This window comes from Sprattus sprattus (assembly GCF_963457725.1).
Source record: "Sprattus sprattus genome assembly, chromosome: 2".
Taxonomy (NCBI): Eukaryota; Metazoa; Chordata; class Actinopteri; order Clupeiformes; family Clupeidae; genus Sprattus; species Sprattus sprattus.
Window position 1 is genome coordinate 50,618,771 of NC_137921.1, and position 12,500 is coordinate 50,631,270.

General features: G+C 48.7%; 2 protein-coding genes across 2 annotated transcripts in view; both read left to right on the forward strand.

Annotated features, from left to right (window-relative positions):
* LOC308360796 (uncharacterized protein) overlaps positions 1 to 2,368 on the forward strand; it is a gene marked incomplete at its 3' end in the record, with an annotated part of 5,868 nt that extends 3,500 nt beyond the window's left edge. The window contains exon 2 of the mRNA XM_080832924.1: positions 2,274 to 2,368. Coding sequence (XP_080689050.1) covers positions 2,274 to 2,368 — 95 coding nt within the window. The remainder of the gene's footprint in view (positions 1 to 2,273) is intronic.
* The window catches only part of LOC308382742 (rho GTPase-activating protein SYDE2-like), a 42,105-nt gene that overhangs the window by 4,468 nt on the left and 25,137 nt on the right, over positions 1 to 12,500 (forward strand). Inside the window, exon 2 of the mRNA XM_080860270.1 lies at positions 4,338 to 5,048. Coding sequence (XP_080716396.1) covers positions 4,338 to 5,048 — 711 coding nt within the window. The remainder of the gene's footprint in view (positions 1 to 4,337; positions 5,049 to 12,500) is intronic.

Consider the following 12,500-nt stretch of genomic DNA (forward strand, 5'->3'; position numbering starts at 1 on the left):
TGACAAGGTGAGCCAAACTAGGGCTTCTGAGTGCAGTAGCTAAATATTTTTAACAGCCCTTGAGGGTATAGTCTGTTTTAGTGCTTATTTTGAAGATGAAAAAAGACTTGTTGGCTGCCGCTTGAGTCTGCTTGAACATTTCTCTGCAGTACTGATACCTGAGAGTCATGCTTTTTGAGTGTAGGTTTTATCGCCTGTGCGTGTTATGGGAGGGTAGGATAAGGTCAAGCCCCATCCCCCCTCCCAAACACACACATGCAGATCCACACACACACACACACACACACACACACACGCAGATGCACACGCACACACACACACACACACACACATGTGCGCACTCCAAATTAAAGTACAAATGCGTGTGCACTACAGACACACGTCTACTTAGTCACACACACAGAGAGACACATACATACACACCACATGGAGGTACACAATACTGCTTTTTGTTCCATGTTGTTGTTTTTGCGCCATTTTGATTTATGGATGGTGGTATTGGAGTAGATGACAGATTTGATAACTGGCAGAGATGTGTGGCGTAGGCAGGTGCTCCACACCCTTGTATGACTAAAGGCAATACCCGCTGTGTGCCGTGTGCCAGCTGGCAGGACTGGTACCAGCACAGTGGTTCTGTGCGTAGCCGCATCAGTATGCTTTTGTCATATTTCTCACAGTCGACATTGTGAAATAAAAAAATGTCTTAACTGGAAATGAATCAGAGGTGTTTTACTGTAAGCTTGCATTAGTAGTTACCACATTCACACAGTCCATTCATTCATGAATGCAGAAAATAACTGCACCTCTTCTGAGAGGCCAGAGAAATAGAAAAAAGGGTGCCTGTCATTTAGAAAAGCGGTCTGTCTTGTCCACTACTTACCACTCTGTGAATAGGTGGCACTTGGCTGACCTGTGCATGTGTGTGTGTGTGTGTGTGTGTGTGTGTGTGGATCTATTCCTGGAGACATCCGGTGGGAAGTCACGGCACTATATCTGGGTAGCTTTCATCCCCTGAACCCTCCCCTTCTGCGTTGTTGTTACTGCTATTTCGCCACAATAGTATATAGACCAGGTCAAAGTTACGCGTCATTCATAAAGTCGACGGATCTAATTTTGGACTCTGGCCCAGCAGAGGACCTATGCGCTTTGTTCAGGAAACTGTTGTGTGAATTGGAGAGTTCAAAAGTTCCTGTGGCTGCGGCGGTGTTGAGAGGGCCATAGGAAATCAATAAGGAGTCTCCGGGGAGCTTTGCTTCCTGTAAGCTCTCGTCAGCCAGCCCTGCAGCTCTCACTTCAGTGGACTGCAGCTGGAATTGACCTTTAAAAAAATGCACAAGTTCTTGCCAACTTAAAAAAAAAAAAAAAAAAAGGTCAGGCCAGTCTGTATTTTATTCGATTTCCTTGTCTGTGTAATAGGCCATGTATTGTCTGGGATGATTCACTTCTGAATGAAGACAAACAAGAGCAGATTTTCAGAGTTTCACATACGCTGATTAGCACCTTTTCCCAAGTGTAACCAAAACGCAGAGCAGGATGGAATGAATGTGGATGTGTTTGTGTGTGTCTTGTGTTGGTCTGTGGCCTGTGTGTGTATGCATATATATGGGATTGAGTATTATGTAGTCTATCTCTGTTTGTATATGTGTATATATTTATATGTGTAAGATTGAGCATTGTGTTGTCTGTCGGGAGTGTGTGTGTGTGTGCGCGCCTGTGGTAGTAAAAATGCAGGGGAAGACAGTAAATCAGTCTCACTGTGGTCTGGAATGCCTTGCATGTGAGAGCACGTTCATGCTATGTTATGAAAGACCCCTTAAAGGAGACTCCGCCGCCTCTCCAGCCTCCCTGCCTCCAGCCTCCAGTAGCAGCAGAGCCTGCTCTGACCTCAGAGAGATGAGAGTCATTCACAGAAAATACACACACACACACACACACACACATTTAATTAAGTCCTTAACACTGTAAATAATAAAATACTGTCTACAGCACAGTGAATCAGTCTGCTCTCTCATGTTTTATTGAGGTTAAGTCTCCATGGTAGATCAGAGCAAGTTATGAGCAGAGTTAATAAAAGTTGTGTTGTTTATTGCAAGTCTTTTTCACAATTTAGTTCAGTTTAGAAATGCTTGGCTCCAGATGTACATTAATGAAGTAAAGCTTCCGAAATAAAGGTCTGGCATTTCTCGTAATTTGGCGGTTCAGCGGTTTTGTAAAGGATAGTCGTTTGTTGTTATCGTTTTGAGATAATCAGTGTTTTATTCACTCCGATGCAGGCATCCAGAGCTCAGGCATCCTCTGGCGTGCCTTGACTAAAGCCAAGCTCTGCCGCGTGGAAAAGGGGAATGCCGATGGCAGCTGCCACGGGTAGCCAACTGTAGTACTCCAAACAGACTGGGTGAAGTTCAATTTACACCCTAAAAAAGCACGGGCGAGCTTCGTAGAGGATTAATGTTTTTTTTCCCTCTTTTATCTTTTTGCATTACAAAGTTCAAAGCCCAAGTCAGGGGAACCAATCAAGCAAAAAAGAAACTTAGTCCAGTGAACCTAAACAAACCCTCTTATGCAATTCTCAAGCCATGTGATTTTTTCCCCCCCTTTGCGTTAAATACCCCAGCTATAATTGCAGAAACAGGAATGGAGTAACAGACTCTGACACTCTGTCTCTTTGGTAATGATATATTGAGGTTGCCCCTCAGACTGTGTACTTTTTTTGTTTTATGAAGTGAAAATATTTTTTTTTGTGCAGTGTGTAATTTGGAGGGGTTGCAGCCCTGGTTGCGTGAAATCTGTTTCTTTAAGGAAAGTAGAATGTGTCATGAACATGTTTCGGGGTTTGTCTGTGAGAGTGGCAAGAACTGGTACCAAAACGGTATTTTAGCGGAGCCTGTGCGTGTCACAGCAAGGCCCAGACTGCTGCCCTAATGCAGTTAGGATATGAAGACCTGGCGTCAACCTCAAGTCGTCAGGAATGTAGACTTTACACTACAAGACACTGATCCATTTTGTTAATATATAATCCAATTTTTTCCAAACTGAAAAGATATTTTTCTTCTCATGTTTTCCTAGAAATGTTCTGAAACTCTGTGTGAGATGCAGTTTTATAAGATATTCGGTTTCGCCCCTCCTCTCCTCTCAGGCCATTCCAAACCCTTCAGTGGCTCTCCATGTCATGTTTGCCTCCTCTCTCCTGCTTTCTCTCAGCTTCACAGCCCGTCTCTCTGTGGTGTGTTAGACCCACTCTTTGAACAGCCAGAGGTGCATTCTGGGCTGTGTTTTTGCTCAGGGTTTGCCGTGTGATGTTGGCTATTTCGGAGCTCTGCACACATTCCCCTTAATCCCACATTCCCGGGAAAGGGAAAGCCGTCCGCACGAAGTGAGGCGGCCAAACGAGGTGTGCCAAGGGCCAGCAGTGTGTGTGTTTGTTCACAGCGTGTGTCTGTGCGTGTGTGTTTGAACCCAGTGTGTGATTAAATATTTGTGTTTTGGGTCAGAAAGGAGAGTGCGAGCCCAGAGAAGGGAACAAGAACTAAACCCTGAGGAACTCCTTGAGGGAAAGCCCTGCAGACGGAGGGCGAGAGCAGGATGCTTTGGGGTTTTCATGCTACTCTAATTGCACACTTGGGTTTTTCGGTGATTTTGTGGCACCATTGTTTTGGTGTCGTGTTTATGAAAGTGTGTTTAGATTATGGGATGTGAGGCACTCTGTAATCAGAGCACATATTTTGATGCTCGCAGAGACGTTTTTGTGGTTCCTTTTTTGTTTTGCCATGGTAGGAGGAAAAGGTGTGTGTGTGTGTGTGTGTGTGTGTGTGTGTGTGTGTGTGTGTGTGAGTAAATGAGTGTGAAAGTCAAAGGAAAGTCCTTACTACAGCCAATACTGACTATCCTTTTAACTCCCACCTTAACGAACATGACAAACAACATTTAAGGTTTCATGATACAAGATGGTTGCTTCATCTAAATCATAGAGACCCGGTCTCCTGTTCTAGGCCAAAGCTGAGATGTTATGACCCTCATGGACCCGGTGAGGAGGCTGATGAGGATCCTAACTGTCAGTGGCCCCTGAGGTCTCTCTCACTGTCTCTCTCTCTCGTTCTCTCCCTGTCTCTCTCTCTCTCACTCTCTCACTCTCTCACTCTCTCTCTCTCTTACTCACACTGTCTCTGTGATTTAGACTGGGTGAAAGGGTGGTGCTGCTGGTGGCTTGTGATTGGTTGACTGTGGTCATCTGACTGTCTGAGGTGTGTGTGTGTGTGTGGACTGGTCAGAGGCTGGTCAGAGTTTGTGAGGTACAGGTCTTTTTGTCCCTCCTGATTGACAGTTTGTCTCTGTTGCAGCGCTCATAGAAAATGCACACAGGGAGTCGGGCAGCACGCTCAGGGCCCAGCTCAACACCATCACCGTCTCCAAGAAGCGCAACTGGCTGCAGCAGAGTTCGGGTGGCCCCTACCCTCCCGAGGAGGTAGGTCTGGGGTCGGAGGAGCACCAAGCCCAGCAGCATCCCATCCCTTCTCCTCCCCCAACCTCAGGTGCCTCGCCTGATGGCCAGCCTCGGCTGTCTCCCTTCCCCCGGCCCACCCTTCGCCTCCCGCTGCCCCTGCTCACCATCACCCACGCCCACTCCCATGGGTCGGCTCGGGTCTCACCGCAGCCCTGCAGAGTGGACCCGGCCGAGGAGAACGATGCCGACGACGAGGGCGAGATCTGGTACAACCCCATCCCAGAAGACGACGAGGCAGAGCCGCCCAAGCCACTGCCGCCACCCCAGCCGTCGCGCTGCGCCCCTGCCGCCGTCTCCTCCCGGCTCCAGGGACTGGTCCTTGTTCCGCCCGAGGCGTCCCAGGCCCCCCTTCCTCTGAGGCGGCCCAGCGGGGAGGCAACGGGGGAGAGCTCGGTTGGGCTTCCGCCGTCGTCGTCGTTGTCCGTGGAGGCAGCTCACACGCTCCATCAGAATGCCGCACATTCCAGCGAGCCTTCGCAGCTGCACAGGCAGATGTTCGCGTGCAAGCCCCAGGAGGAGAGTCTTGCATCGAGGCCAGCAGCACCAGGTACGTCCCCCTTTCTCTCTCTCTTTCTTTCTCTCTCTTCCTCTCTCTTGCTCTTTCTCCACTTCCTGCCGTCCCTCTCCAAGCTCTTGTGTGCTTTCTCTCCCTCTAACAGTTCCCCTGCTAAATGAATAACTTTCTTTCTTTCTTTCTTTCTTTCTTTCACAACTTCCCACTCCTTTCTCCACTCTGTTTCGTTCACCTAATTGCTGTGTCTGTATTTTTCCCCTCCCCTTTGCTGTTGCCGTTTTTGCTGCCAAATGCTGTCAATCAATCTGTCTTGGGAAATATTTGTGGCTGTTTACATACCACTCGCCAGAATAACAACCGACTTCCCATTTCCACGTACGTGTGTAGAATGGATTTGTGTCTTGTGTCCTACACTCCTAAATACGAAACGTCAAATGCTGCCAGCTAGCTAATTATTTTAATTAGCAGTGTCTCGCGACGACGGACCAAAACGGCTCACTCGAAATGCCACAAGTGCACATTTCAGACGCATCAGCTCACCAGCTAAACCTGTGCAGCCTTCTAAGTGAGGCTAATGAGTCGACATACTCAGGAAAGGATATAGCAGCCTAATGACTTTTCCTCATGACTGGGCCTCAGAGGCCTCTTTCTTTGCTAGCGGATATGAAACGTAGAGTCTTCCGTGACGGTGTGCTTCACCTGAAAACAAAGGTGTCACGCAGAGGCTAATGGCGGCTAGAGTTCTCAGTCAGTGTTTGCTTTTATTTGCATTCCGCTCTGATGTGGCAAAGCGTTTTTGTTAGCAGCAACAAAAAGCGAACCCATAATTAGGTCTCAAAGGTATCTCTGAGCCAAGACATGCAGTGCATCTCTAAGCTGTGGAACCTCAGAGTAGTTCTGAGAAGCATTGAAAAGCCTGGGCCTCCGTTTGTCTGTGTCACATCGCTCTGACAGACCATAGCAACAGCCCATGGAAACTGGAATGTTTACTTTCCATACGTTTCTCTGGGGAAGGGAATATGTGTTAGACCAGCGACAATTATCCCCACTACCAATGTGTATGTCTTGAGTCTGTGGAAATTCATTGGGTCTGTTAAATTCCTGCATTTCATTGCAACACTGATCTCACACCCTCGCCTGAATGGTGTTTTTTGGGAAGTGGGTCACCCTCCTAATTAGGATTTTCTTCATTACAGTAATGACCCTCATACTTCCTATGTAAGGAAAGAGCTTATGAAAATCAGATCAGGCTTTTTATTAATTCAGATTTGATACTTCCTTCCTTCCTTCCGCAAATTCGTCGTCCACCCAGGCTTTACAGAGCACATGCTATTTCACTTCATGCTCCTATAGACCAGCATTCCCCTCTAATGATACCTATGGACAGTAATGCATAGGAAAGCAAGATTTTTCCCCCCACATCCTCTAAGATGATGGACGAGTGGAATAACTTCTGGCAAACTATTTCCAAAGATTGAATCAGCACTCCTCCTAGACTGCTCCATACGACCCGCCGCTTTCTACCAGACATGGGTTTGATTGACAGGGGGGTAAATAGAGCTGCAAATCCAGCCAGGGCCTGTTAGGGGGGGGGGGGGATCACGTGCCTCCCTCTCTCCCTGGAGAGGCCCAGTCTCAAAGCCTTAACAAGGAGGGATTTGGGTCCAAACCATGAAAGACTAACTGTGGCGGCGGGGGATAACGCTGTCTGCTCCAACGGCCCTTGAAAAGAGATGTCGTTGAAAGCCTCATCACTGAGTGTGTTTTTTCAGACAGTTGATCTCCCATGCTTTTGACCTCCAAGTAGGGTTTGACTAGCTCTAGTTGTTAGCGTGTGCCATAGCAACGCAAACACTTAGGGATCAAGTCTTCAAGGCATGTGAGTTACAATGATGGATAGACGCTTTAATCAGTGCTAGTTTATAGAACTATACTACTCTAGTACTGACTATACTTTTTTGTCATTATGTGTGCTCCCTGAGAATGGAATCCAACCGAACTCTGTCGAGACATGGAGCGCTGTAAAGCACCTGTACGCTGTCCATTGCTTCTTGAAAAATGAGCTGGCTGCAAAGGATTTGTGAATTCCCAAATCAGCTTTTACTGTCATTGTTGATTCATAATACATGAAGTCAAAATGTGTCTATGGGTCATGTCAGTGTAGGCTTAAGCTGTGTGTGTGTTTGAGGGTTTTGCGTGAGTGACGGACTGCTCTGTTGGCCGGGGCCTCTGCTCCAGCCGCTGTAGTTAATGAGAGTCTTCAGGCCAGTGTCAGTGTGGAATCTGAGGGTCATGTGACCCTGTTTGGGAGCCTTTGTGATCCCCAGAGCGGCCCTGAATGGGGCCGAGTGTTCCACTCCGGAACTCCCTGCGCAGTGTTGACTTTGCGCCTCGACTCCTGTGGGCTTTTTTTTGACGCCTTCCCCAATTCGGCAGTGCAGGGTAAGTAAGCCCCTCTCTGCCCTGTTTTGCTTTTAGTGGAACATCAGAGAGAAGAGGGAGTGGGGAGTTAGAGAGGGCAATCTCACACTCATGTTCTTTGCTTGCTTTCTGTTGCTTTCTTGATCTCCCCCTCTCTCTCTTTCTCTCTCTCTCTCTCTCTCTCTCTCTCTCTCTCTCTCTCTCTCTCTCTCTCTCTCTCTCTCTCTGACTCTCGTTGTGTGTGTTTGTGTGTGTGTGTTTGTGTGTGTGTGTGTGAGAAATGCCATTAAGTCATGCCATCTTCCGTCACTCGGGGCAATGTGGCGTGATTGACGCAGCCCTGGCCTCTCTAAACTGGTTAAGATGCTCCATAATCCCTTGGGATGTAATCGGAGTTGTCACCGTCTCTTAATGTGACTGTGTCACGGCAGGGGAAAGGTAGCTCCTGCTAGAGGACAAAGCAGAGGACAAGACTCAAGCTTATTGGCTTCTCCAGAAATGAGTGTGAGTGTGGGTGTGTGTGTGTTTTGTGAGATCACACACATGTGTGTGCGTGTGTCAAGTTACCTGGCAGCCACAATGTAATTTGCTCCATATTACATTTCAAGTGTAGGTGGTTTCATTACTGTGGCTGTCATCCCCTCTCTGCTTGGACCTTTATATTCAGACATGCTCAGTATTCGTTTAGCATGCATTACAAGCAGAGACCTTGAGCCAGAACGCTGTTGAGCGTAGTGAAATAGGCAGGGCAGGCTCTCCTAGCCGCAGCAGGGCTAGATAAACAGACTTTGGCCCGCCGCCATACTCCCGGCAGCCAGGAGGCCCCTTTGCATGGCCAGCCTGTATTAGCGTTAGCATTAGCACTGGGGCAAGGTGTGTGTTACGGCGGTAATGGGATCCCGGGCTCCTCTGGTCCTAGGATAGGCTTCCATGGTGCTGAATGATTTAAAGAAAAGGCAGGGGGACACCGGAGACGGCAAGGCTGTTTTTTCCGCACCAGACGGGCCATTCACCGGGCTGTTTTCACCACCGCACAAGGCTGTTTTGTGCAGGCTAGCACTCCTAGCTGTTGTGTTTGGCCACCAGTGTTTCGTCTCGATCATGTCAAGATTAAGGGTTGCGTAACACGGAAGAGACTCAAAGGAGATGGCTTAGATCCTCCAAAGAATCATCCCCTTATCCCTTACTCTCTATCTTTCTTTGACTTCCTCTCTTTCTACCTGTGTTCCCCCTCCTGCTTTGTTTCCCTCGCTATTTCTTTTTCTTTCTCTCTATCTCCCCATCTCCCTGTCTAGCCTTCTCTCTTTACCACTACTCCCTCTCTCTCTGCCTTCTCTCTGTCTGTCTCTCCTCTCTTTCCCTCTCTCCCTCTCCCTCTTCCTCTGCCTTCTATCTCTCTCTCTCTCTCTCTCTCTCTCTCTGTCTGTGTGTCTGTCTGAGTGTGTGTGTGTGTGTTGGAGGGCTGTAAATGGCTGTTGGAGGCTCTGCCTCCCCATAATTAGCTGCATGACTGGAGGCCGCCTCGACCCCGTCAGCTGCTGTCACAGCCAGACCCAATTAAGAGCAATGAAAAGGACGTAAATGGATGCTAAATACTGTACGCAAACAAACACACACATGTGCACAGACACACACACACAAATACACACTTTTTTAGCAGTTTTTCTGTCATACCATAAAGACAAGGCATATCTTTTCTTGTGCTCAATCAAATTATTCCAAACTCACTCAAATGTGTGTGTGTGTGTGTGTTCTCTCACACACACAACCACACAGTCAGACACACAGACAAGCAAAGACACACTCACGCCTCTAGCTTAAAGCCAGTGTAGGTGGTGTCTGCTAAAAGTACAAGGCTGGGTGTGTAAAGTAGGCCATAAAAGGCCTCTGATGTTTCAGGAGAGGTGTCATGGCCAGAGGGCCCCAAAGCCAAAAAGAAGGGGGAGGTGTGTGTGTGTGTGTGTGTGTGTGTGTCTGTGTGTGTGTGTGTGGGTTTGATCCAACTGAGTAGCCAACGAGCCATCAACCACACACACACACACCCCGTAGCCCCCCTTACGAGGCGGGAGGAATGCACCCTCTCAACTCTGCCTCCTAATCTGGGACCTGGAGGGTGGAGCTGCCAGACCCTTGGCCCTGAGCCTCAGGTGGGTGGGTGTCGTGTGTCGCCCCCCTGGTCAGACGCGTCAGGGCCGTTGACACACCGACCGACCGCCCGACCGCCCAACGTTCCCCGCCTGCCCTGCCCTGTCATTCGAATGACTTCCCAGCACTTCCGCAAGAACCCTTAAGGGTATCAGAAATCCACCTATCCAAACGACTAAAGTGGACTATTTAAGCTAATCCCTGGAAGGGCACAGTAGGTGGAAATTGCACACACCCAAGTGCATAAGAAACCCCTTGTCGTCTCTGGCATAATGATTTCTTTGTACACTCGTTGGGGGTAAGTGTAGTGGTTTGTCATCACCACGACCACTAGACCTCACCCCCGGCCCAACCCACCCTCCTCCAGATGTTGTTGGGCTTGTTTTCACGGCTGGGTTGTTTTCGCAGCAGCTCACTATGCTGGCCTGTCTCCATCCACTGGGGCCTCCCCTCCCTACGCCACTCTTTTCTTGGGGCTGTGTGGAGCACTGAGGCGTTGGTTGGCAGGAAGGGGCTGAAAAGGAAGGGTGTTTGTGCCCGAGGAGCGAGTGAGGGGGCTGAACAGGGCCGTGACGAGAGAGGAATGAGGGTGGGTGGGTGGGTTGGGGTATGAGTGGACGGAGCCCCTGTGGTCGCTGGGCTGGGTTCTACCGGGGCCTCCTCTCGGCTGGACAAGGCTTGCCTTTGTCCCCCCTCCCAGCGGTGGCTAACTGCCCCACTCCTCTCTCCCTGTCGGCCCTCCTGCCTCTTGGGCCTGGCCTCCTGCTCCAGACACACTGCACTGCACCGCACAGCAGGACACTGTGGAAATAGCAGCTTGGCAGGGGCTACTCACTCCCTTCTCTCTCTCCCTCTCTTTCTCTCTTTCACTCTGCCTTTTTCTTATTCTCTTTGTTGTTATGAATCTCTCCACTGCTCTGACTCCCCCATTCCCAAATCTCTCTTTCTTTCTCTCCCTATATCTCTTTCTTTCTTGCCGTTCTCTCTGCTCTCTGCTTTTTCTCCTCAGCTCTGGCTGTAGCATTCTGTAGCAGTCACTTCCTCTGTCTCTCCCTCTCTGTCTCTCTCTCTTCCCCACCCTCTGTCACCCGCTTTTTTCTTGTATCTCTTTTTCTTCTTCTCTCCCAGATTCCCTTGCTCTTCTTGCCAGTGAGAGAGTGAGAGAGAGATAGAGAGAGAGAGAGAGAAAAAAAGCCCAACAGAATCAGTCCTTTGTTTTAGCCATGCCAAGGAATTGCAGATCAAAAACAAAAACTGGAATTATGTGCAAGTGAGAAGCTGGAGGCAGGGAACAGAGGTACTTTGTAGCCCCCGCGGGGTTAGCCCCCACGCCATGTGATCGAACCAAGAGGGCAGGAAGGAAGAGGGTGGGTGAGAGGGGGGTAGAAACCAACAGAGTTGGGTGGCAGGCAGGCAGGCAGGCAGGTGGCTAGTCAGTCCAGAGACTTTGATAGGAAACCGCTTATGGTGTTTTTTTGTCTTGTTTAGTTGTGTAACTGTAACAGATATGCTGTGTGATATGCCTAATCAAAATCAGTCAGAGAGTCTCTTACCTCTGGAAATAAATGCCCCTTTTTCATTTAGAGGATCAGTGATAAAGATTTGTGTTGTACGGAAGGATGACTTATACTCTGGCCTTTAAAGTCTCCCCAACCCTCATCACAACATGATACTGGATACGCTCAGCGTCCTACATGGATCACTGATGAGAGTCAGTGAAATGAGACTGTCTTTTGTTCGTGGAACATTTTAAAGACATATTTCCCCCTGTCTGTGTGTGAGCAGGACAGGTTGGGGGACGGGAGGCCTCTTTAAGCGGGTGGGACGTTCGGGTGCAGGCTTCCAGTGGGCAAGCAGCGGGGCGCTTCTCTCACTGGGCAAATTACGGCGTAATCAGCTAATCTGAGCCTGTGCCATATCTGCCCCCCCCCCCCCCCCCCCCATCCCCTACATACACTCTCTCTCTCTCTCTCTCTCTCTCTCTCTCTCTCTCTCTCACACACACACTCACACACTCTCTGACACACACACACACTGCCGTGTGTCTCCCCTGCTCACTGCAGCGGCGATGGATTACTTTAGCCTGGTGAACCTTAGGCAGTGACAAAGGGGGTGGGGGGAGGGGGGTGGACAAGTGTTTTTTGCCTGGAGGGGTTTGTTATGAGGGAAATTAATATGGCCACTGTGCCAGTGGCATATGGATCCAGCCGAGGTTATCTAAAGGGCAGTGACTCAGGGAGAACCTTCTAGAAGAGTGCCGTCCATCACGCCAGTTGGTTAGTTCATCTCCAGGGGCTGACCGGACTCTTAAGGGATTTGGTGAGATCCCCCCCAAATCTCCCATAACCTTTGAAGCCGTGCCGCCACAGACGTGTGACTTCCTTTCTTGTGCCAGGTAGAATGACTTGTGTCGTGAAAAGGAGGTTAAGGCCGTTTTTGTTTAGTTTTTTCCCTCTCTCTCTCTCTGTCGACTGGACGAATAATGGATTTTTCCAGTGTTTGGAGGGTGGCCACAAAAGCTGTGTTGCAAGAGGAAAGAGTGCGCGACAGGATTTCCACTGAGGCTCGCAGCCACATTTCTAATTAAATCTGCCCATAATTGATCTGGAGTTTTTCAGTATTTAAAGTCATAAAAGACATTATGAGAGTCCATTTAGCAGGGAAATTCTGCCCTTTTACAAGCTGTAGAAACCATAAAAAATCATTCGGTTCAGGTTATTTGAAGGTTACTCCAGTGCAGTTCTTTTGTTGTTCTACTCATCATTTTTAATGTTGGTGGTCTCTTTGTTTGTCACAAACAAATCAATAAGGCGTAATAAAATGTTATATTATGCCTAGGATAATTGCTTTGAGATTTTTCTTTCTTTTTATCTCTTTTGTCTGTCTTTTTTGGTCTCTCTGACTATTTTAATTTTTTTT